At 41.1% G+C, this 23,353-nt stretch overlaps 1 protein-coding gene across 1 annotated transcript in view; it reads right to left on the bottom strand.

Moving 5' to 3' along the window:
* Positions 1-23,353, bottom strand: part of LOC105493774 (inter-alpha-trypsin inhibitor heavy chain family member 6) — a 43,716-nt gene that overhangs the window by 10,669 nt on the left and 9,694 nt on the right. The window contains exon 6 of the mRNA XM_011761667.2: positions 9,095-9,211. Coding sequence (XP_011759969.2) covers positions 9,095-9,211 — 117 coding nt within the window. The remainder of the gene's footprint in view (positions 1-9,094; positions 9,212-23,353) is intronic.

Raw genomic sequence — 23,353 nt, 5'->3', positions numbered from 1 at the left:
CTCTTTTGTGCTCTTTAGATAGCATACTCCTCTCCAACTTCCCTTTATTTATTCACATCTTTACTGTTCTTTCAATTGCTCCTTCTCTGGAAAGTTCTTCCTTAAATTGCCAACCCTGACCCATGCCCTTCTCACTTAGATATTCCCTGTCCCAGTCTGTTCACTGACTGTTTTACATGAAATATTTTTACTTTCTATCCAAATATTGAACTCTTTGAGAGAAGGGTTTATAATGCTTCTTTTTCTTGTCTCCCTTCTCTATGGCAACACTAACATAGGGCTAGGCCCATAGGAGGTTCAGGGAATACAGTATATAGGATCTACTATTAGGTATCATTTACAGGACACTTGCTATGTTCCAGGCACTGTGCTAAATCCTTAGATGCATCAGCTCATTTAATTATCACAGCAACACAATGAAGAAGGTACTAATATTATCCTCATTTTACAGGTGATGACACTGAGACTCAGAGAGGTGGTGACTTGCTTAAGGTCACACAGCTAGTCATTGATGGACAAGGGATTCAAATCCACATTTGGGAGGTTTTAAGTCCAGTGACCCTAAGCACAATATTATGATATTATGCTTTCAATCCTTTATATAGGTATGGATTTCAGAGACCACAGGCAGGACACTTGAGACCCACCTTTCTCTACACCTTAAACTGATAGGAAATGTCTTTAATGCTTCTAAGTGGATTAGAGTCTTTTCTGCCATAGGGAGAGCTCTGGGGATAAGTCATACATTCTGGGACAGGGAGCTAAGCACCATACTCTTGTTTCCATTGAGAGAGAAGAGACTTAATAGGATAGCTTTTCCTGAGAAGAGCAGTAGAAAAGTGAGAGCCTATGAGGTCCTGGAAGTCAGAATCTCTTGTCGACCAGGAATAGATTGTAGAAGTGTGCTGTTTGATCTCCAATTACTTTGAGATTTCCCAGCTATCTTTCTGTAATTGACTTCTAGTTTAATTTCATTTTATTTGAAAGCATACTTGGTATGATTTATATTATTTTAAATTTGTTAAGGTATGTTTTAAGGCCAAGGATATGGTCTATCTTGGTAAATGCTCCATGTGAGCTTGAGATGAATGTGTAATCTGCTGTTGTTGAATAAAGTATTCTAGAAATGTCAATTCAATCCAGTTAATTGATGGTGCTGTTCAATTCAACTATGTCCTTACTGATTTTCTGCCTGCTGAATCTGTCAATCACTGATAAAGGGATGATGAAGTCTCTAATTATAATAGTGGATTCATATATTTTTACCTTCCAGTTTCATCAGTTTTTACTTCATATATTTTGGTATGTTGTTGTTCGTTGCATGCACATTAAGGATTGTTTGTCTTCTTGGAAAATTTCCCCTTTACCATTATATTTCTTTTATTGTTATATCATATAATGCAACTGTTTATTGCTGAAAATTTCCTTGCTTTGAAGTCTATTTTGTCCAAAACTAATACAGCTACCCCAGCCAGCTTTCTTTAATTTGTGTTAGCATGGTATATCTTTCTCTATCCCTTTGCTTTTGATTTTTCTGTGTCTTTATATTTATTATTATTATTTTTATTACTTTTTTTCATTTATTTATTTATTATTATTATTATACTTTAAGTTCTAGGGTACATGTGCATAACGTGCAGGTTTGTTACATATGTATACTTGTGCCATGTTGGTGTGCTGCACCCATCAACTCGTCAGCACCCATCAACTCATCATTTACATCAGGTGTAACTCCCAATGCAATCCCTCCCCCCTCCCCCCTTCCCATGATAGGCCCCGGTGTGTGATGTTCCCCTTCCCGAGTCCAAGTGATCTCATTGTTCAGTTCCCACCTATGAGTGAGAACATGCGGTGTTTGGTTTTCTGTTCTTGTGATGGTTTGCTAAGAATGATGGTTTCCAGCTGCATCCATGTCCCTACAAAGGACACAAACTCATCCTTTTTTATGGCTGCATAGTATTCCATGGTGTATATGTGCCACATTTTCTTAATCCAGTCTGTCACTGATGGACATTTGGGTTGATTTAAAGTCTTTGCTATTGTGAATAGTGCCACAATAAACATACGTGTGCATGTATCTTTATAGCAGCATGATTTATAATCCTTTGGGTATATACCCAGTAATGGGATGGCTGGGTCATATGGTACTTCTAGTTCTAGATCCTTGAGGAATCGCCATACTGTTTTCCATAATGGTTGAACTAGTTTACAATCCCACCAACAGTGTAAAAGTGTTCCTATTTCTCCACATCCTCTCCAGCACCTGTTGTCTCCTGACTTTTTAATGATCGCCATTCTAACTGGTGTGAGATGGTATCTCATTGTGGTTTTGATTTGCGTTTCTCTGATGGCCAGTGATGATGAGCATTTTTTCATGTGTCTGTTGGCTGTATGAATGTCTTCTTTTGAGAAATGTCTGTTCATATCCTTTGCCCACTTTTTGATGGGGTTGTTTGTTTTTTTCTTGTAAATTTGTTTGAGTTCTTTGTAGGTTCTGGATATTAGCCCTTTGTCAGATAAGTAGATTGCAAAAATGTTCTCCCATTCTGTAGGTTGCCTGTTCACTCTGATGGTAGTTTCTTTTGCTGTGCAGAAGCTCTTTAGTTTAATTAGATCCCATTTGTCAATTTTGGCTTTTGTTGCCATTGCTTTTGGTGTTTTAGACATGAAGTCTTTGCCCATGTCTATGTCCTGAATGATACTACCTAGGTTGTCTTCTAGGATTTTTATGGTATTAGGTCTAACATTTAAGTCTCTAATCCATCTTGAATTAATTTTCATATAAGGAGTAAGGAAAGGGTCCAGTTTCAGCTTTCTACTTATGGCTAGCCAGTTTTCTGAGCACGATTTATTAAATGGGGAATCCTTTCCCCATTTCTTGTTTCTCTCAGGTTTGTCAAAGATCAGATGGCTGCAGATGTGTGGTATTATTTCTGAGGACTCTGTTCTGTTCCATTGGTCTATATCTCTGTTTTGGTACCAGTACCATGCTGTTTTGGTTACTGTAGCCTTGTAGTATAGTTTGAAGTCAGGTAGCGTGATGCCTCCAGCTTTGTTCTTTTGACTTAGGATTGTCGTGGAGATGCGGGCTCTTTTTTGATTCCATATGAACTTTAAAGCAGTTTTTTCCAATTCTGTGAAGAAACTCATTGGTAGCTTGATGGGGATGGCATTGAATCTATAAATAACCTTGGGCAGTATGGCCATTTTCACGATATTGATTCTTCCTATCCATGAGCATGGTATGTTCTTCCATTTGTTTGTGTCCTCTTTGATTTCACTGAGCAGTGGTTTGTAGTTCTCCTTGAAGAGGTCCTTGACATCCCTTGTAAGTTGGATTCCTAGGTATTTTATTCTCTTTGAAGTGATTGTGAATGGAAGTTTATTCATGATTTGGCTCTCTGTTTGTCTGTTATCTGTTACTGGTGTATAAGAATGCTTGTGATTTTTGCACATTGATTTTGTATCCTGAGACTTTGCTGAAGTTGCTTATCAGCTTAAGGAGATTTTGGGCTGAGACAATGGGGATTTCTAAATATACAATCATGTCATCTGCAAACAGGGACAATTTGACTTCTTTTCCTAACTGAATACCCCTGATTTCTTTCTCTTGCCTGATTGCCCTAGCCAGAACTTCCAACACTATGTTGAATAGGAGTGGTGAGAGAGGGCATCTCTGTCTTGTGCCAGTTTTCAAAGGGAATCTTTCCAGTTTTTGCCCATTCAGTATGATATTGGCTGTGGGTTTGTCATAAATAGCTCTTATGATTTTGAGGTACGTTCCATCAATACCGAATTTATTGAGCATTTTTAGCATGAAGGGCTGTTGAATTTTGTCAAAAGCCTTTTCTGCATCTATTGAGATAATCATGTGGTTCTTGTCTTTGGTTCTGTTTATATGCTGGATTATGTTTATTGATTTGCGAATGTTGAACCAGCCTTGCTTCCCAGGGATGAAGCCCACTTGATCATGGTGGATAAGCTTTTTGATGTGCTGCTGAATCCGGTTTGCCAGTATTTTATTGAGGATTTTTGCATCGATGTTCATCAGGGATATTGGTCTAAAATTCTCTTTTTTTGTTGTGTCTCTGCCAGGCTTTGGTATCAGGATGATGTTGGCCTCATAAAATGAGTTAGGGAGGATTCCCTCTTTTTCTATTGATTGGAGTAGTTTCAGAAGGAATGGTACCAGCTCCTCCTTGTACCTCTGGTAGAATTCAGCTGTGAATCCATCTGGTCCTGGACTTTTTTTGGTTGGTAGGCTATTAATTATTGCCTCAATTTCAGAGCCTGCTATTGGTCTATTCAGGGATTCAACTTCTTCCTGGTTTCGTCTTGGAAGAGTGTAAGTGTCCAGGAAATTATCCATTTCTTCTAGATTTTCTAGTTTATTTGCGTAGAGCTGTTTATAGTATTCTCTGATGGTAGTTTGTATTTCTGTGGGTTCGGTGGTGATATCCCCTTTATCATTTTTTATTGCGTCTATTTGATTCTTCTCTCTTTTCTTCTTTATTAGTCTTGCTAGCGGTGTGTCAATTTTGTTGATCTTTTCAAAAAACCAACTCCTGGATTCTTTGATTTTTTGGAGGGTTTTTTTGTGTCTCTATCTCCTTCAGTTCTGCTCTGATCTTAGTTATTTCTTGCCTTCTGCTAGCTTTTGAATGTGTTTGCTCTTGCTTCTCTAGTTCTTTTAATTGTGATGTTAGAGTGTCAATTTTAGATCTTTCCAGCTTTCTCTTGTGGTCATTTAGTGCTATAAATTTCCCTCTACACACTGCTTTAAATGTGTCCCAGAGATTCTGGTATGTTGTATCTTTGTTCTCGTTGGTTTCAAAGAACATCTTTATTTCTGCCTTCATTTCGTTATGTACCCAGTAGTCATTCAGGAGCAGGTTGTTCAGTTTCCATGTAGTTGAGCGGCTTTGATTGAGTTTCTTAGTTCTTAGTTCTAGTTTGATTGCACTGTGGTCTGAGAGACAGTTTGTTATAATTTCTGTTCTTGTACATTTGCTGAGGAGTGCTTTACTTCCAATTATGTGGTCGATTTTGGAGTAAGTACGATGTGGTGCTGAGAAGAATGTATATTCTGTTGATTTGGGGTGGAGAGTTCTATAGATGTCTATTAGGTCTTCTTGCTGCAGAGATGAGTTCAATTCCTGGATGTCCTTGTTAACTTTCTGTCTTGTTGATCTGTCTCTGTGTCTTTATATTTAAAGTGGTTTTCTTATAAACAACCTACAATTGGGTCTTATTTTATTATCCACACTGAGAGTCTCTGTCTTTTAATTGGTATATTTAAACCATTTATGATTACAGTCGTTACTGACATAGTTGGTTTAATATTTGCCATAGTTGTAAATGTTTTCTCTTCTTTTAAAATTCTTTATTCTTATTTCTTCCACTCATTTTCTGGCTTCTCTAGTTTTAAGTGGACATTTTACATGATACTGTTTTATCTTCTCTCTTAGCATATGCATTAGACTTCAAACATTTTAGCAGTTCCCCTAGAGTTTACAGTATACATTTACAACCAATCCAAATCCACTTTCAAATAACACTATGCAGCTTTATGCATAGTGCAAGTACCTTGTAACAGAGTATTCCCAATTATTCCCTCCCATCCTATACAATATTACTCTCATTAACAATTTCACTTATTCATAAGCTACATTCACTAAATGCATTATTGTTTATTATTATTTTGAAAAATATTATCTGTTAGGTCAGCTAATAAGAAACCTAAAGTATTTTATTTTACCTTCCTTTATTCCTTCTCTAACACTTTTCCTTTCTTTATGTAGATCCAAGTATCTGAGATATATCATTTTCTTCCTCTATGTAGAACTTCTTTTAACATTTCTTGCAAAGCAAGTTTGTTGGTGACAATTCCCAAAATTTTTGTTTGTTTGAGAAAGTCTTTATTTTTCTTTACTTTGGAATAATCATTTTGATGTATACAGAATTCTAGGCTGGTGGGTTTTTCCTTTCAACACTTGCAGTATTTCACTCTACTTTCTTCTTGCTCCCATGGTTTCTGAAGAAAAGTCTGATATAGTTCCCATCTTTGCTCTTCTATAGGTAAGGTACTTTTTACTCTGGCTTTTTAAAAGATTTTTCTGCTGTCTGAATATGATATGCCTAGGTGTAGATTGTTTAGTATTTATCCTGCTTTGTGTCCTCCTAAGCTTCTTGGACCTGAGGTTGGTGTGCATAATTCATTTTGGAAAATTTGTATCTATTATTACTTCAAGTATTTCTTCTGTTCCTTTCTCTCTTTCTTCTCCTTCTATTATTTCCATGATGCATATGTAACACTTTTAAAATTGTTCCACAATTCTTGAATATTCTAGGGTGTTTCTTAAAATTCTTTTTTATTTTTGTTTTTTAGCTTCAGGAATTTCTATGAATGTATCTTCAAGCTCATTGATTCTTTACCCAACCATGTCCAGTCTACTGATGAGTGAATCAAAGGGATTCTTCATTCCTGTTACAGTATTTCTGATATCCAGTATTTCCTTTTTATTTTCCTAGGGTTTTCATGTCTCTGCTTACATTACCATGTGTTGTCCTTATTTGTGGTGCACTCTATCATTAGTTTCCACAGCATATTAATCATGGGTTTAAAAATTCTTGGTTTGACCCATTAAAAAATTGGCAAAGGATATGAACAGATACTTCTGAAAAGAAGACATACATGTGGACAACAATCATACGAAAAAAATGCTTAACATCACTGATCATTAGAGAAATGGAAATCAAAACCACAATGAGATACCATCTCACACCAGTCAGAATGGCTATTAAATAGTTAAAAAAACAACAACAACAGATGCTGGCAAGGTTGTGGAGAAAAGGGAGTGCTTATATACTGTCAGTGGGAGGGTAAATTAGTTCAACCATTGTGGAAGATAGTGTGGCGATTCCTCAAAGATCTAAAAACAGAAATACCATTTGACCCAGCAATCCCATTACTGGGTATATATCCAAAGGAATATAAGTCGTTCTGCAGCACAATTCACAATAGCAGAGACATGGAATCAACCTAAATGCCCATCAATAGTGGACTTGATAAAGAAAATGTGGTACATATACACCATGAAATACTATGCAGCCATAAAAAAGAATGAAATCCTGTCCTTTGTGGGAACAGGGATGGGAACTGGAGGCAATCATCCTAAGTGAGGTAATGCAGGAGCAGAAAACCAATGTTACATGTTCTCACTTATCAGTGGGAGCTAAACATTGAACACACATGTACACAAAGAAGGGGACAACAGACACTGGGGCCTCCTTGAGGGTGGAAGGTCGGAGAAGGGTGAAGATTGAAAAATGATATACTACATACTGTGCTTATTACCTGGGTGACAAAATAATCTGTACACCAAACACCTGCAATACTGAATTTACCCATGTAACAAACCTGCACGTGTATCCACTGAACCTAAAATAAAAGTTGGAAAAAAATATTTCAATAAAAAATAAAATTGTTTGATAATTTCAACATCTCTAACATTGAAGTCTGGCTGTGATGTTTGTTTACTCTCTTCAGACAGTGTTTTTTTTCCTTTTAGCATGCCTTCTCATTTTAGGTTGAAAGCCAGACATGATATATCAGGTAAAAGGAAATAAACTAAATGGCATTTAGTGTGGGGTTTTAAGTTTATCTGGCTATGAGTTAGGTAATGTTTCCTGTTTGGAGCAGTTTTAGGTGCCAGAGGCTAAAATTACTACTTTTTTTTTTTTTTGACAGGGTCTTGCTCTGTTGCCCCAGCCTGAGAGCAGTGGTGCGATCTTGGCTCACTGCAAGCTCCACTCGCTGGGCTCAAGCCATTTTCCAAAGGCAGCCTCCTGAGTAGCTGGGACTACAGGTGTGCACCACCACACCTTGTTAATTTTTGTATTTTTAGTAGAGACAGGGTTTTGCCATGTTGCCCAGGCTGGTCTCAAACTCCTGGGCTCAAGTGATCTGCCTACCTCAGCTTCCCAAAGTGCTAGGATTACAAGCGGGAGCCGCCGTGCCTGGCCAAAATTACTTCTAGTGTCCATATTTTTGTTGCTTCTGTTGTCTTTGGTTTTCCCTAGTAACATTTTCTTAAATAGGGTTTGGGCTTGTAGTTCTATCAGCTGTAACTTTCCATTATTGTCGAGGATCCCAGTTGATGTGGTGATAATGTGTGGAGTGAGAGGAAGCATTCTATACTCTTATGAGGAGGTCTCAGTCTTTTAGTGAATTGATGTCCCTGATATAGAAACTTTACAAGTGTTTCTGAGATTTTACCCCTCTTGATTGAGACAAAAAGGCAAGAAAGGGCTGGATTTGGGGAGATCCCTCCTGCTACACTGGGGCTGGGGAGCTGGCTTGGGGTACTACCCATTTTTCCCCAGGTTGCTTGACTCTGGTAAAACAAACTCAGCCTTAGGTCCCAAGGGCTATGTGATTGAAAGATTAAGGAGCAACCGTTATATAATTGCAAGATACCAGAACAAAAAGCTCCAGGGTATTATGGTATGAAATGCTGCTTGCAGAACTTTATGGATTCAAGGGCTAAAGTCAAAGCGTGCTTGGTCTACGGCCTCAGAACTCTGACCCATGGGCACAGTGGTAGAAGTGCAACAAGATTAAAATTGATATTGCTCCTGACTCTATAGTTTCTAACTCTATAATGCCAATACTCTATACTATTAGGCCTTTAAAGTAAAAAAAAAAAAAAAAAAAAAAAAATAGCAAAGACCCAAAACCTTGTGGCCTCAGGAAGACTCAGAGTCTCTGTGACCTAAGGTTTTCTTGCTTCTGGATTCTGGGATCCTAGGGTGCTCTAGCTTGAGGGTCCTATATGACCCTGTGCTTTTGTGGTTGAGGGTCTCAATGGTTTCACATTGACCAATGTGTCAATGTTCTTAGGACTCTGTGGCTCCAGGTCCACAGGCTCCTGTTAGGTAAGATACCAGGACCATAGGGTAGGCCCAAGCCTGTAAGACTCAAGGGTCATGGGATGGTGGAATCTCTCCTCCCAGGGTCCCATTGTTACCACACTCTCTGCTTTCTGGGTCTTCTGATACTAGGACTAAGAAAGGCTTCCAGGATCCTTGTTACCTGTTCCATCTTGGTACCAAACATGGAGCCGCTTACATCAATAACAAAAACCACATTCTTCTCCATAGGTGGAAGGCCTCTGGGGGCAAAGTAGTGAATGAAATAGCCATCGTAAATCTGGACAAAAAAAAAAAAAAAAAAAGTAAAACCAAGAAGGACTGTGAAAGCCAATCTAAATCAGGTCCCCTCTTATTTTCCTTCATAACACTGTGCTTTGTTTCCCAGGACTCCAGGACTTCTCACTGTTTCTAAACAGGCATGTGTGTGACTGTTTGCTCACTGTCCATCTCCTTCACCAGAACCACGTCTCTGCCATTCAGACCTTCATCCCGGGGCCTGCCCCAGAGCTGTGGAGGGAATGAGACAGGCTTGTAGCCCAGCACTCCAAGGATCAGGATCTCTGCAATATGTGAGTTCCTGTCTGTGAGAGAGTTGGGCTTGCACAGCCTTAAGGGTCCCTAGGGATATTTTGCCTGGGCTGCAGGAACTTCAAGTATTGTTTTAACCTCCCTGTATAGAGTGAGCCTGGGGCCCAGCTCTTTGCTGCCAGGGGCTGGGAGTTGCAGGGCCTCCCTCTCCTCCTAAAACCTTTCTGCTGTTGCTGGGCAGAGCAGGGAGAGGAGGAGGGAGCCTAAGCAGAGTGAGTTGTTTATTCAGAGGGGATTGGTTACACCAGGTACAGATGCCTTGGGCTGTCCTGGATGTGATTGGCTGCTGACTCCCCTCCCCCACTCCATTCCTCCCTCTGCTGAGCCTCCGGGCTGGGACAGCTGAGGGAAGGGGAGGGAGGCTAGGAGGGTCCCTCAGGACCAGTCTCAGCTCAGCTCAGGGATGTCTGCGCTGGCTGAGGGTCTGTGCTCCCCTGAAGCTGAAGGAGGCTCTGCCCAGGGTCACAGGCTTTTGCTCCTCTCTGCCCTTCAGGCACTCTCTGACCACAAGGCTGGACATTGCCTCTTCCTTCTCAGGGGGAAAGAGAAGATGGGAGGACATCCTGTTCTTCCCCTCCATTCCAGCCTTTGAATTAATTCACATGTGCAATTGCATTCTCTGTCTCCACTAATCCTGGCACTCTGGTACAGTTCAAAAAGGCCTGTGTCACCCACACTACAACTGCCCAATCCAAGAGCGGAACCCAGTGGCTTCTGCACACCTCCCACACCTGGGCTGGTGAGAGCTCCCAGGAAATTCATGCCTACCTTTCCCTGATCCCATGCCCACCGGGGCCCCCACTTCCTATCACATAACCCACGGGCAGGACCTTGCTCACCAACCTCTCCCAGTCACCTCAGCAGTCATTCCATCCTACCTACCTGACTCAAGGAGAGAATTAAGAGCACAGAGCCAGGGACACTTTGACTGCCCACCCCACCCTTCTACAGGGTCCACATCCCCATACACCTCCTCCCTCAGCCTAAGGAAAGGTGGTCCTGCCTTGGACCCCATGCACTCCAAGTGCCCAGCCCCTCCAGTACTCCTCAGGTCCACTCTCTCCAACCCCCTTTAACATGTACCCCACTGGGTCTTCCTTGAAATATAGAATTGTTTTGTCTTTTCCATGCACTAAGACTAGCTCTTGTCCCCAGTCCACTCCCAAACTTCTCTCTAGCCTCTTTTTTCCCTGGAGCATCACAGGCTGAGAAAGTGGGCACCCTCAATGGGCTCAAATGAAGATCACTCCCGGGGACCACCACAGACTAGCTACTGTGCCCACCCCGCATAGACACTTCCCTCACTAAAGGCAACCGTGACTAGCTTGCCTCCAAACTCAGTGGCTGGAAGAGGGGTGAAGCAAGATGGTGGAATAAAAAGCTCCACCAATCGCACCCCTAGGAAGGACACCAATTTAACAACCATCTACACACAAATAAGCACCTTCAAAAGAACCAAAAGCTCTGTACCTGGTTTTAAGTTCATATCAATGAAAAAGGCACTGAAAGAACAGTCTTGAATTGCTGACACCACCCCTATTCCACCCTCCAAGTCTGCCCCCAGCAGAGGAGGCACGGTGTGCAAGAGCATTTCTTTGTGTTAGGGGAGGGAGAGCGCAGCTATTGTGAGGCATTGACCTCAGTGTTGCCCTTTTAGAGCACTAAAAAACAAACAAACAAACAAAAAAACACAACAAAAAAAACTGAACCAAACTCGGCTGATGCCTGCATATGGAGGAAGCATTCAAAACAGTCCTAGCTACACATGAATTACCCATGTCAGCATGTCAGCAGTTGGCACTTGAGCTCCTGCAAGCCTTGCCACCATGGGCTAAAGTGCTTTAGGGCTCCAAATAAACTTGAAAGACAGCCTAGACACAAGGACTGCAACTCCTAGTAGGGGCCTAGTGCTGAACTGGGCCCAGAGACAGTGGACTTAGGGGGCACACAACCTACTGAGACACCAGCTGGGGCAGTTAAGTGAGTGCTAGCATCACCCCTCCTCTAACCCCAGGCTCCACAGCTTGTGGCTCCAAAAGAGACCCCTTCATTCTGCTTGAAGACAGGAGAGGGAAGAGTGGAAAAGACTTTGTCTTGCATCTTGTATACCAGCTCGGCCGCAGCAGGATAGAGCACCAGTAAGAGTTGTGAGGCTCCTTTTCCAGGCCCTAACTCCCAAAACACATTTCTAGACACACTCTGGGCTAGAAGGAAACCTGCTGCCTTGAAGGGAAGGACCCAGTTCTGGCTGCATTCTTCACCTGCTAAATGAAGAGCCCTTGGGCCCTGAATAGCCAACAATAATGCCCAGGTACTACATTGAGGGCCTTGGGTGAGACTCTGAGACTTGCTGGCTTTAGGTGATGCACATTCCAAGCTGCAGTGGCTATTAGGAGAGAGTGCTTATGTTTTACAAAAGCAGAGGATAAAGTAAATAGGACATTGTCTTGAAGCTTAAGTACCAGTTTGGCCACAAGGGTGTAGAGCACCAAGCAGGCTCTTAAGGTCCTAGATTCTAGGCATTGGCTCTTGGATGGCCTAGAATCCAACTTCCGGTCCTCCCCTAGGCCAGAGAAGAGCCTACTGCCCTGAAAGGTGAGGCTAAGGATAGGCAGCATATAGCACAAGCTGACTGAAGAACCTTGGGGCCTTAAGGGAGCATCGGTGGTTATCTGTCAGTATTCCTTGTGAGTTGTGGTGGCAGTGGCCATGAGGTGAGGCTCTTCTGCCTTTGAAAAGGGGAAGGAAGAGTGAGAAGAAGTGTATTTTGTGGTTTGACTGCCAGTTTACCAGCAGGACAATAGAAAACCAGGTAGAATTCTAAGGTGATTGACTCTAGTCTCTGGCTCCTGGATGGCACCTCTGGATCCACCCAGGGCCTGAGGGAACTCACTATCCCAAAGTGAAGGACACAGGCCCGGTTGTTTTTGACACTTTCTGATTGTACAGCCTCAGGGTCTTGAGTGAACATAGGCAGAAGCCGGGACGTGTTACAGCAGGCCTGGGTGAGACCCAGTACTGCGCTGGCTTCAAGTCTGACCCAACGCAGTCATAGGTGGTGGCCACAAGAGTGCTTGTGTCAATCCACCCCCAGCTTCATGTGGCTCACAACAGAGAGAGAGAGAGAGAGAGAGACTTTGGGAGAAAGTAAGGAAAGCGAATTAGTCTGCCTGGTAATGGAAAGAATTCTCCCAGATATTGTCCAAGACCATCAAGACAATACTTCTATGAGTCTGCAAGAACCACAGCATTACGAGGCTTGGGGTGCCCCTAAAGCAGATACAGCTTAGATCACAACATATACATACATTCGAATATCTGGAAAGCCTTCCCAAGAAGGACAGGTACAAGCAAGCCCAGACGGTGAAGACTGTAATAAATACTTAACTCTTCAATGCCCAGACACAGAAGAACATCTAAAAGTATCAAGACAATCCAGGAAAATACATGACATTACCAAATAAACTAAATAAGTCACCAGGGACCAATTCTGAAGAAATAGAGATATGTGACCTTTCAGACAGAGAATTCAAAATAGCTGTGTTGAGGAAACTCCAAGAAATTTGAGATAACACAGAGAAGGCATTCAGAATTCTATCAGATGAAAGTAACAAAGAGATTGCAATGAGATTGCAATAATTTAAAATAATCAAGCAGAAATTCTGGAAAATGCAATTGACATACTGAAAAATGCACCAGAGTCTTTTTTTTTTTTTGAGACAGAGTCTCCCTCTGTCACCCAGGCTGGAGTGCAGTGGCACGATGTTGGCTCACTGCAACCTCTGCCTCCTGGGTTCAAGCGATTCTCCCACCTCAGCCTCCCGAGTAGCTGGGATTACAGGCATGTGCCACCATGCCGAGCTAATTTTTGTATTTTTAGTAGAGACAAGGTTTCACTATGTTGTCCAGGCTGGTCTCAAAGTCCTGACCTCAAGTAATCCACCTGTCTCAGCATCCCAAAGTGCTGGGATTAAAGGTGTGAGCCACTGCACCCGGCCTGTACCTGAGTTTTTTAAAAGCAGAATTGTTCAAGCAGAAAAAATAATTAGTGAATTACAAGATAGGCTATTTGAAAATAAACAGTCAGAGGAGACAAAAGAAAAAAAAAAAAGAAGCAATGAAGCATGCCTACACGATCTAGAAAATAGCCACAGACGGGCAAATCTAAGAGTTAGTGGCCCTAATGAGGAGATAGAGAAAGAGATAGGGGTAGAAAGTTTATTCAGAGGGATAATAACAGAGAACTTTCCAAACCAAGAGAAAGATATCAATATCCAGATACAAGAAGGTGACAGAACACCAAGCAGATTTTACCCAAAAAAGACTACTTTGAGGAATTTAATAATCAAACTCCCAAAGGTCAAGGATAAAGAAAGGATCCTAAAAGCAGCAAGAGAAGAGAAACAAATAACAGACAATACATCTCCAATATTTCTGTCAGCAGACTTTTCAGTGGAAATCTTTAAGGCTGAGAGAGTGTCATTACATATTTAAAACACTGAAGGAATAAACTACTGTTACCCTAGAATAGTATATCTGGAGAAAATATCCCTCACACGTGAAAGAGAAATAAAGAATTTCCCAGACAAAAAAGAGCTGAGGGATTTCATCGTTGCCAGACCTGTCCTACAAGACATGCTAAAGGGAGTACTTGAATCAGAAAGAAAAGGACATTACTGAGCAATAAATAATCACTTGAAGGTACAAAACTCACTGGTAATAGTAAGTACACAGAAAAACACAAAATATTATAACAGTGTAACAGTGGCATATAAACCACTCTCATGCTAAGTAGAAAGATTAAATGATAACCTAATCAAAAGTACTAAGTAAACAACTTTTCAAGACACAGTACAAGGAATTACAAATAGAAACAACAAAGAAATAAAAAGCAAGAGGATGAAGTTAAGGCATAGAGTTTTTATTAGTTTTCTTTTTGCTTGTTTGTTAGTGCAAACAGTGTTAAGTTGTTATCAGCTTAAAATAATGGTTAATAAGATAGTATTGACAGGCCTCATGGTAACCTCAAAACAAAAAACATACAAAGGATACACAGAAAATAAAAAAGTAGGAAACTAAATCATATTACCAAAGAAAATAATCTTGCTAAAAGGAAGACAGGAAGGGAAAAAAGAAGGACGAGCAGACCACAAAACAAAACAAAACAAAACAAAACAAAAAAACAAAATAGGAAAACCAATAACAAAATGGCAAGAATAAATTCTTACTTGTCAATAATAACATCAAATGTAAATGGGCTTACCTCTCCAATCAAAAGACATAGAGTGGCTGAATGGATTAAAAAAATAAGACTCACTGATCTATTGCCTATAAGAAAAACATTTCATCTATAAAGACACACATAGACTACAAATAAAGGGATGAAAGATGGTATTCCATGCCAATGGAAACAAACAAACAAAAAAGATGAGGAGGAGCCATACAGAGACAAAATCTACAAGAAGAGACAAAGAAGGTAACAATATAATGATAAAGGGGTCGATTTAGCAAGAGGATATAACAATTGTGAAAATATATGTACCCAACACTGGAGAACAAAGATATATAAAGTAAATATTATTAGAGCTAAAGGGAGAGATGGACTCCAACATGACAATCACTAGAGTCCTCAAGACCACACATTCAGCACTGGACATCTTCCAGACAGAAAATCAACAAGGAAACATTGGACTTCATTTGCACTATAGTTCAGAAACCTAATAGATATTTACAGAACATTTCATCCAATGGCTGCAGAATATGCATTCTTTTCTTCAGCACATGATTCATTCTCAAAGATAGACCATATATCAGGTCACAAAGCAAGACTGAAAATTTAAAACAATTCAAATACCATCAAACATCTTCTCTGACCACAATGGAATAACACTAGAAATCAATAACAAAAGGAACTTTGGAAGATATAGAAATACACGGAAATTAAACAACATGCTCCTAAATGAACAGTGGGTCAATGAAGAAATTGAAAAATTTCTTGAAACAGATGACAATGTAAAGACAACATACCAAAACCTATGAGATACAGCAAAAGCAGTTCTCAGAGGGAACTTTATAGCTATAAGTGCCTACATCAAAGAAGAAGAAAAATGTAAGCAACATAACGATGCATCTTAAGGAACCAGAAAAGCAAGAGCAAACCAAACCCTAAATTAGTAGAAGGAAACAAAAAATAAAGATGAGAATACAAATAAAGAAATTGAAATGAAGAAAACAATATAAAAGATCAAGGAAACAAAAAGGATTTCTTTTGTTTAAAGTTTAACAAAATTGGCAAACCTTTACCCAGACTAGTTAAAAAAAGAGAAGATCGAAATAAATAAAATCAGAGATGAAAAAGTAGACATTACAAAGTGATACTGCAGAAATTCAAAGGATCATTAATGCCTACTATGAGCAATTATATGCCAATAAGTTAGAAAATCTAGAAGAGGCTAGAGAACCCAGGATAAGGCCACACATCTACAACTATCTGATCTTCAACAAACCTGACAAAAACAAGCAATGAGGAAAGGGTTTCCTATTCAGTAAATGGTGGTGGGATAACAGGCAAATCTTTTGCAGAAAAGTGAAACTGGACCCCTTCCTCATACCATATACAAAAATTAACTCAAGATGTTAAAAAACTTAAATGTAAAGCCCCAAACTATAAAAACCCTGGAAGACAATCTAGGCAATACCATTCTGGACACAGGAAAGGGCAAAGATTTCATGATGAAGATGCCAAAAGCAGTTGCAACAAAAGCAAAAATGGACAAGTGGGATCCAATTAAACTAAACAGCTTCTACATAGCAAGGAAAACCATCAACAGAGTGAACAGACATAAGAAAATGTTTGCAAACTATGCATCTGACAAAGGTCTAATATGCAGCATCTATAAGGAACTTAAACAAATTTACAAGAAAAAAAACAAGCGGCCACATTAAAAAGTAAGGAAAAGCATGAACAGACACTTCTCAAAAGAAGACATACATGCGGCTAACAATCATATGAAAAAAAGCTCAACATCGTTGATCATTAGAGAAACACAAATCAAAACCACAATGAGATACCATCTCACAACCAGTCAGAATGGCTACTATTAAAAAGTCCAAAAGCAACAGATGCAGGCAAGGTTGCAGAGAAAAGGGAATGCTTAAATTCTGTTGGTGAGAGCACAAATTAATTCAACCACTATGGAAGACAGTGTGGCAATTCCTCAAAAACCTAAAATCGGAAATAGCATTTGACCCAGCAATCCCTGGGTATATAATCAAAGGAGTGTAAGTTTTTCTATTATAAAGACACATGCATACGTATGTCCATTGCAGCACTATATACAATAGCAAAGACATGGAATCAACCTAAATGTCCATCAGTGATAGACTGGATAAGAAAATATGGTACATATACACCATGAAATAGTATGCAACCGTTAAAAACAATGAGATTATGTTTTTAACAGGAACAGAGAAGAAGCTGGAGGCCATTAGCCTTAGCAAACTAACACAGGAACAGAAAAACAAATACTGCATGTCCTCAATTATGAGTGGGAACTAAATAATGAGAACACATAGACACATAGAGGGGAACAACACACACTGGGGCCTGTCAGAGGGTGGAGTGTGGTAGGAGAGCGAGAATCAGGAAAAATAACTAACGGGATTGGGCGCAGTGGCTCATGTCTGTAATCCCAGCACTTTCAAAACTGGAGGCGGGCAGATCACCTGAGGTCGGGAGTTCGAGATCAGCCTGACCAACACGGAGAAACCCCATCTCCACTAAAAATACAAAATTATCTGGGCGTGGTGGCACACACCTGTAATCCCAGCTACTCAAGAGGCTGAGGCAGGAGAATCGCTTGAACACAGGAGACCGAGGTTGTGGTGAGCCGAGATTGCGCCATTGCACTCCAGCCTGGGCAACAAGAGTGAAACTCTGTCTCAAAATAATAATAATGATAATAATAATAATAAAATAGAAATAACTAATTGGTACTAGGCTTAATACTGCGGTGACAAAATAATCTGTACAACAAACCCCCATGACCCACATTTACCTATATAACAAACCTGTATGTGTACCCCTGAACTTAAAAGTTAAATTAACAAAAAGAAAATCGAGAAGAAATGGACAAATTCCTAGACACATACAACCTAACCATGACTGAAGCATAAAGAAATTCAAACATGAACAGAACAATAACATGCAACAAGATCAAAGCCATGATAAAAAAAAAATCTCCCAGTAAAGAAAGGACCAGGACCTGATGACTTCACCGCTGAATTCTACCAAACAGTTAAAGAAGAACCAATACAAATCCTACTCAAATTATTACAAAAAATAGAGGCGGATGGAATACTTCCAAACTCATTCTACATGGTCGGTATTGCCCAGATACCAAAACCAAAGACACATCAAAAAATGAAAACTATAGGTCAATGACTCTGATGAATATGGATGTGAGTGTCCTCAACAAAATACTAACAAACTGAACTCAATAACACACTCCAAAGATCATCATGACCAAGTGGGATTTATCCCTGGGATGCAAGGATGGGTCAACATATGCAAAGCAATCAATGTGATACATTGTATCAACTGAATGAAGGACAGAAACCATGCGATCATTTCAACTGATGCTGAAAAAGCATTTAATAAAACTCAACATTTCTTCATGACAAAAACCTTCAAAACACTGGGGATAGAAGGAACATACCTCAACATAATAAAAGCCATATATGACAGACCCACAGCTAGTATTATACTGAATGGGGAGAAACTGAAAGCCTTTCCCCTAAGGGCTGGAGCATGATATGGATGCTCACTTTCACCACTGTTATTCAACAAAGTACTGGAAGGCCTACCTAGACCAATCAGACAAGAGAAAGAAATAAAGGGCATCCGAATTGGAAAGGAAAAAGTCAAATTATCCTTGTTTGCAGATCATCTGATCTTATACTTGGAAAACCCTAAAGATCCCACAAAATATATTAGAACTGATAAACAAATGCAGGAAAGTTGCGGGATACAAAATCAACAAAACAAAATCAGTAGCATTTCTAAATGCCAACAGTGAAAAATCTGAAAAAGAAAATTAAAAAGAAACCCCATTTACAATAGCCACAAACAAAATTAAATACTAGGAATTAACTTGACCAAAGAAGTGAAACATCTCTATAATGAAAAGTATAAAACACTGTTAGAGAAAATCGAAGAGGACACTAAAAAATGGAAAGATGTTCCATGTTCATGGATTGGAAGAATCAATATTGCTAAAATGTCCATACTACCCAAAGTAATCTACAGATTCAAAGCAATCCCTATCAAAATCGCAAAGAGATTCTTCACAGACATTGAAAAAACAATCCTAAAATCTAAATGGAACCAGAAAAGACCCAGAATAACCAAAGCTATCCTAAGCCAGAAGAACAAAACTGGAGGAATCACATTATCTGACCTCAAATTATACTGGAGAGCTATAGCAACAAAAACAGACTGGTACTGGGATAGAAACAGACACATAGACCAAGGGAAAACAATAGAGACCCCAGAAACAAATACACTAACCTATAGTGAACTGATTTTCAACACAGAAGCCAAGAACATACATTGGGGACAGAACAGTCTCTTCAATAAATGGTGCTGGGAAAACTGGATATCCATATGCAGAATAATGAAACTAGACCTCTCTCTCACCATATACAAAAATCAAATCAAAATTGATTAAAGACTTAAATCTCAGACCTCAAACTATGATACTATTGATACTACAAGAAAACCCTGGGAAAATCTCCAGGGCATTGGTTTGGGCAAAAATTTCTTGAATAATACCCAGTAAGCACAAGCAACCACAGTAAAAGCGGACAAATGGGATCACATCAAGTTAAAAAGCTTCCACACTGCAAGGGAAATGATCAACAAAGTGAAGAGACAACCCATAGAATGGGACAAAATATTTGCAAACTACCCATTTCACAAGGGATTAATAACCAGAATACATAAGGAGCTCAAACAACTCCATAGGAAAAAAGTCTAAAAATCTAATCAAAAAAGGGCAAAAGATTTGAACAGGTATTTCTCAAAAGAAGACATACGAATGGCAAACAGACATATGAAAAGGTGCTCAACATCACTGATCATCAGAGAAGTGAAAATCAAAAACTACAATGAGATATCATTTCACCCCAGCTAAAATGGCTTCTATCCCAGAGACAGGCCATAAGAAATGCTGGTGAGGATGTGTAGAAAAGGGACTCCCATACACTGCTGGTGGGAATGTCAATTAGTTCAACCATATGGAGAACAGTTTGGAGGCTCCTCAATAAACTAAAAATTAGAGCTTTATCATACAATCCGGCCATTCCACTTCTGGGTATGTACCCAAAAGAAAGAAAATCAGTGTATCCAAGAGATATCTGTACCCTCCTTTTTGTTACAGTGCTGTTCACAATAGCCAAGACTTGGAAACAACCTAAGTGTCCATCAACAGATGAGAGGATAAAGAAAAGGTGGTACAGATACACAATGGAGTACTATTTAGCTACAAAAAAGAATGAAATTCTGTCATTTGCAACAACATGAATGGAACTGGAGATCATGATGTTACATGAAATAAGTCAGGCACAGAAAGACACATCTCGCATGTTGTCACTCATTAGTGGGATCTAAAAAATAAAAGAGTTGAACTCATGGAGATAGAGAGTAGAAGAGTGGTTACCAGAGACTGGGGGTAGTGGGGTAGTGGGGAGATGGTGAGAAGGCAGGGATGGTTAATGGGTACAAAGAAAAGTGAGAAATAATGGATAAGACTTAGTATTTGATAGCACGACAGGGTGACTATAGTCAATAATAATTTAATTGTACATTTAAAAATAAGTAAAAGAGTATGAATGGATTGTCTGTAACACAGGGACAAATGCTTGAGGGAATGGGTACCCTGTGATGCGATTATTACGGATTGCATGCCTGTACCAAAACATCTCACTTACCCCATAAACATATACATCTACTGTGTACCCTCAAAAATTAAAAGTAACAACTTTACTAAAAAACAAACCCAACGTCTGTATTTTGAGTCTCTTGGGACTGCCTTCCCCACCCATGAACATCACAGCTGAACATGGATGACTTCTGCTATCTTCAAAAGTAGTTTTCCCTGCGATCTGTGACAGTGAACTCTCCTTATTCTCCTACCGCCTCTGTCTGCCCACTCCCTTCGCAGTGCTTCCCAATATTTGTCAGGTCGAAGCATGAAAAGAAAATGATTATGCTGGTGCAGCTCAATGGAGTGAACTGCTGGGGACTGGGGCTCGGGGCAGGCTGTGTGCAGTTGATGAGGGTATCCATAGCTGCTGCATTGGGCCGCTTCACCTTAGCTGTGCCTTCAGGGATTTTCCCTTCTGGCTCCACACATGCTCCCTGGGTGACCTCCCTCTGTCACTTGGCTTCCACCACAGGACCCCTACCAATCAATCCACATCGCTTCTCCCGTCTAGAGCTCCCACAGTTGCCCCTTACCAGTGGGTGCACACTCACTGTTGGACCTGTGCCCCAGGATGTTTCAAGAAACCTCTGATGCATCCTGCCCAAGCAATGAATTCATTGTCCTGCCCCGACGTGGCCCTTTTATGTCTTCCTGGTCAGGGGCACCATCATCCACATGATCACTCTGGAGATAAATCTGAGTGTTGCCTTCAGTCCTTGGGTGGCCCCCATTCCCTGCAGCCAATCAGCCTCCTGTTGCTTTTCTCTGCTGGATACTTCTCCAGGCCACCCTCGTCTTCATCCCTAACTGACAAAGCCCAAGCTCAGGTCTCATTTCTCTCAGGTTTCCCTCTTCTACTTCGACCTCTCCCATCCATGCTGCTTGGAGGCAGTGGCTGAGACCCTGTAAACACGACCTCACAATGTCATTTTCTCTCATGGCTCCCTGCTCACCTACAGGACAAATCCCATGTTCCTTTTGTTGCCCTGCAGGACTCTCCAGCCTTCTATGTGGCTCTTTGGATTTTTCATCTCAAATTTCTGCTCCAGAACGCCAAGCTATTTGCAATTCCCTACACAGGTTTGGTGAGTTTCAGCCTGTTTCTTTTCTTGTGCCGCCCCCACTTTGCTGGAATGCCTTTCCCTCCCACAGGCCCCGTCCCATGGCCCACTTTTATTCATTCCATAACACACAGGTCAGCCTTAGTCGCCTTCAGGGAACCTTCTGGAACTGCCTTTCCTCTTCATTATGGCTTCTATCCTACCTTGTGTGTCATGGGAAGGGCACGTCTACCTTAGTGTCAGTATTGGGTTTTTGTGTCTCACTCAGAAACGATAAGTAGGCTGTGTATGTGATACCCTTCTGGGTTCCCAATGTCGGCCAACACAAGGTATGACACAGATTAGGTGCCCAGTGAGCCCCAGCGGGGTGGATGATCTGATGATGTGCTGGGCTTTGAACAAAGGGCACACTCAAATAGGAAGTGGGAGATGAACTGAGTGTTCCTGGCAGGTGTCAGGAGGGGTAAGAGCTCACAGTGTATGGAAGTTCCTGGTTGTACTGGTCAATGCCTTCCATCTATATTTCAACTGCAAGCAGCTGTGGTGATGGTAAAGCTTGAGCGAGCAGAGGGGTACCTCCAAGAACTAAACACACCCACCAGGTTAAAGGCCCTGCTGCCACCTGCTGGCAAGGTACCCTCAGCTCCTATCCTGGCAGGAGAATAACTTTTATTCCCCCTACACAACAGACTGAGCCACACCTCTCCGCCTCTGCACATGCTGTTCCTTCTCTCTGCATGCCTTTCCCTTCACCTTATTGACCGACTTGCAGATACATCCAATTCATGTTTCCCATGCTTACTTAAATTCCAACTCCTTTAGGATGATGGTCCTGAAACCCCCCTCCACTGGCACCCCCACAGAACCCATGACATACTTACACACACACTACAACATCTGATGACTGTCAAGGCTCTGTGTATCTGGGTGCTTCAGGATGGGGTGATGGCAGAGGGAGATGAGTGGCTGTGTCCGACTCCCTTGTGAGTTGTCAGATTCAATGAGTACAGGACTGGCCTAGTCCACATATTCATTCAACATATGAATGAATGAATGTTGCACGAGAAGAGGTTTAACGATAGGACACTTTTAGTCCAGGGTAGACAAATGAATTGTTGGTGGAATGGAGTCATCAAGGAGGAGGTGTTTCGGCAGTGTTTCAGGAACACGAGGATGCCGAGCAGTGGACCAGGGAGGAAGAAGTCATTCTCAGGGCAGCGGCCACCATGAGCAAATGCTCACACAGATGAGAGGAAGGCTCGGGTGTTTTGGAGAAAGGTGTGGTGTGGTGTGGTGTGGGGCAACTGGAGGGTGGTTTGTGTGCTGGGGTTGAGGGTTCTGTGGTGGGAGAGGCAGAGTGGGACCAGATGTCTCAGGCTGCCCCACCATCTTTGTGCTCACGCTGGGGCCCTGGGATCAGTGCTCTGTGCTTTCTCATCTGAAAGAGCGTGGGACCTCTGCTCTTTCTTCATGAATGTGGAGGCTCACAATTGAAGGCCTCCCTGTTTAGGCAGATGGCTTCACTGAAGCAATAAGGATTGTTAAAAGGCGACAGAGAGCAAGGAAGCCCAAGAGAACACAGAAGAGTATAGGAGCTGCAGAATGCATGAGAGCCCATGAACACGGATGCCCAATTAGTGGCCAAGGGTTTACTTTGCAGAAGGACTGTTTTTGAGTAGGCTATGACTTGATTCAGTCAGGGATGGGTCCTTTGGGCACTAGATTCACTGGAGACAGTTCCAGGTCTACAATCCTTTGGGGGATTCGATGTGCCTCTCCAGGTTG

The sequence above is a fragment of the Macaca nemestrina genome, chromosome X (genome assembly GCF_043159975.1).
Source record: "Macaca nemestrina isolate mMacNem1 chromosome X, mMacNem.hap1, whole genome shotgun sequence".
NCBI lineage: Eukaryota > Metazoa > Chordata > Mammalia > Primates > Cercopithecidae > Macaca > Macaca nemestrina.
The sequence above is the reverse complement of the archived record's forward strand: the minus strand, read 5'-3'. Positions and strand labels throughout refer to the sequence as shown.